The 1353-nt window shown below is 56.5% G+C and overlaps 1 protein-coding gene across 1 annotated transcript in view; it reads left to right on the top strand.

Annotated features, from left to right (window-relative positions):
* Positions 1–240: 240 nt before the first annotated feature.
* Positions 241–1353, top strand: part of mrpl9 (mitochondrial ribosomal protein L9) — a gene marked incomplete at its 5' end in the record, with an annotated part of 2665 nt that continues 1552 nt past the window's right edge. Inside the window, 2 exons of the mRNA XM_043686504.1 lie at positions 241–504; positions 966–1049. Of these exons, the coding sequence (XP_043542439.1) occupies positions 241–504; positions 966–1049 (348 nt within the window). The remainder of the gene's footprint in view (positions 505–965; positions 1050–1353) is intronic.

Here is a 1353-nt window from a genome sequence, read left to right as displayed (position 1 = left end):
TCCAGGGATGTACAGGGTTAGGGTGGGTTGGCCATGGGAAATTGTCCCATAGTGCCCAGGGATGTGCAGGTTAGGGTAGGTTGGCCGTGGGAAATTGTCCCATAGTGTCCAGGCATGTGCAGATTAGGGTGGGTTGGCCATGGGAAATTTTCCCATAGTGCTCAGGGATGTGCAGGTTAGGGTGGGTTGGCCGTGGGAAATTGTCCCATAGTGTCCAGGGATGTACAGGGTTAGGGTGGGTTGGCCGTGGGAAATTGCGCCACCAGGTACCCTTCTCACCCACAGAGATCTGTGGGCAGGAGCAGTGAGCTCTGTGTTCCTCGGAACCCCCTGTACTTGAGTGGAAGGCGCTATGTGAATGCTCGGTGTGTACGTGAGCCTCCTGGTGTTTGTGCCCACCAGACGGTGCAGTTCCTGAAGAGCTCCGTGCTGACGGTGAGGATGAAGAACAATGTGAAATGGGAGCTGACGAAGGAGCTGGTCTGTCGGCATTTTCTGAAGGAGGTGAGTTGAGGGAGGCACCGTGGGGGCGGGTGGGGGCATTCACAACGCAAGCCCCTCAGCTGACAGCCCTGTGGCACCTGGTCCCTATCCGTCATTCTACCATCGGCTGCTCCGCCGTCCCTAACTGCCCCTTGAGAAGGTGCCTTGTGGAACCGCCGCAGTCCACCCTGTTGTGGGCTATCCGTCCGGGAGGGGATTTCAGGACCCTGACCCTGAAGGAACGGCCGATATATTCCCAATGGTGAGGTTGGGGGGGGAAGCTGTTGCCATGTATCTGCTGCCCCTTGTCCTCCCAGGTGGAAGTGGTGATGGGTTTGGATGGTGAGGATCTTTGGTGAGGGCATCTTGTTGATGGTGCACACTGCTGCGGCTGAGCGCCGCGTGTGGGAGGCAGCGGGTGTGGTGCCAGTCTGGCGTTGCCCTGGATATGAAGTAGGTCTGTTTGTTTGCTTGTTTCTCAGCTTCGAGTGTTCGTGCCCCAGGAGGCGCTGAGGATTCCCGCTGAACCCATCACCCGATGGGGCGAGTATTGGTGTGAAGTCACAGTAAGTTTGATCCCGCACCATTTGTGCAGTTTCCCTGTCCCTTCACGCCCGTCACATCAGGGGGATATTTCAGTACAACCCATCAGGCACTCACTATCATAGAGCTGTCCAGACCCTTTGGCCCGAATCATCCGTGCTGTCCAAATATCCGAGCCTAATCTCGTCCCACCTGCCAGCACCCAGCCCATATCCCTCCAAACCCTTCCTATTCATATACCCATCCAGATGCCTCTTAAATGTTGCAATTGTACCAGCCTCCATCACATCCTCTGGCAGCTCATTCCATACACGTACCACCCTCTGC

This window comes from Chiloscyllium plagiosum, unplaced genomic scaffold, assembly GCF_004010195.1.
Source record: "Chiloscyllium plagiosum isolate BGI_BamShark_2017 unplaced genomic scaffold, ASM401019v2 scaf_14361, whole genome shotgun sequence".
Taxonomy (NCBI): Eukaryota; Metazoa; Chordata; class Chondrichthyes; order Orectolobiformes; family Hemiscylliidae; genus Chiloscyllium; species Chiloscyllium plagiosum.
This window is presented reverse-complemented; position numbering and strand designations above follow the sequence as displayed.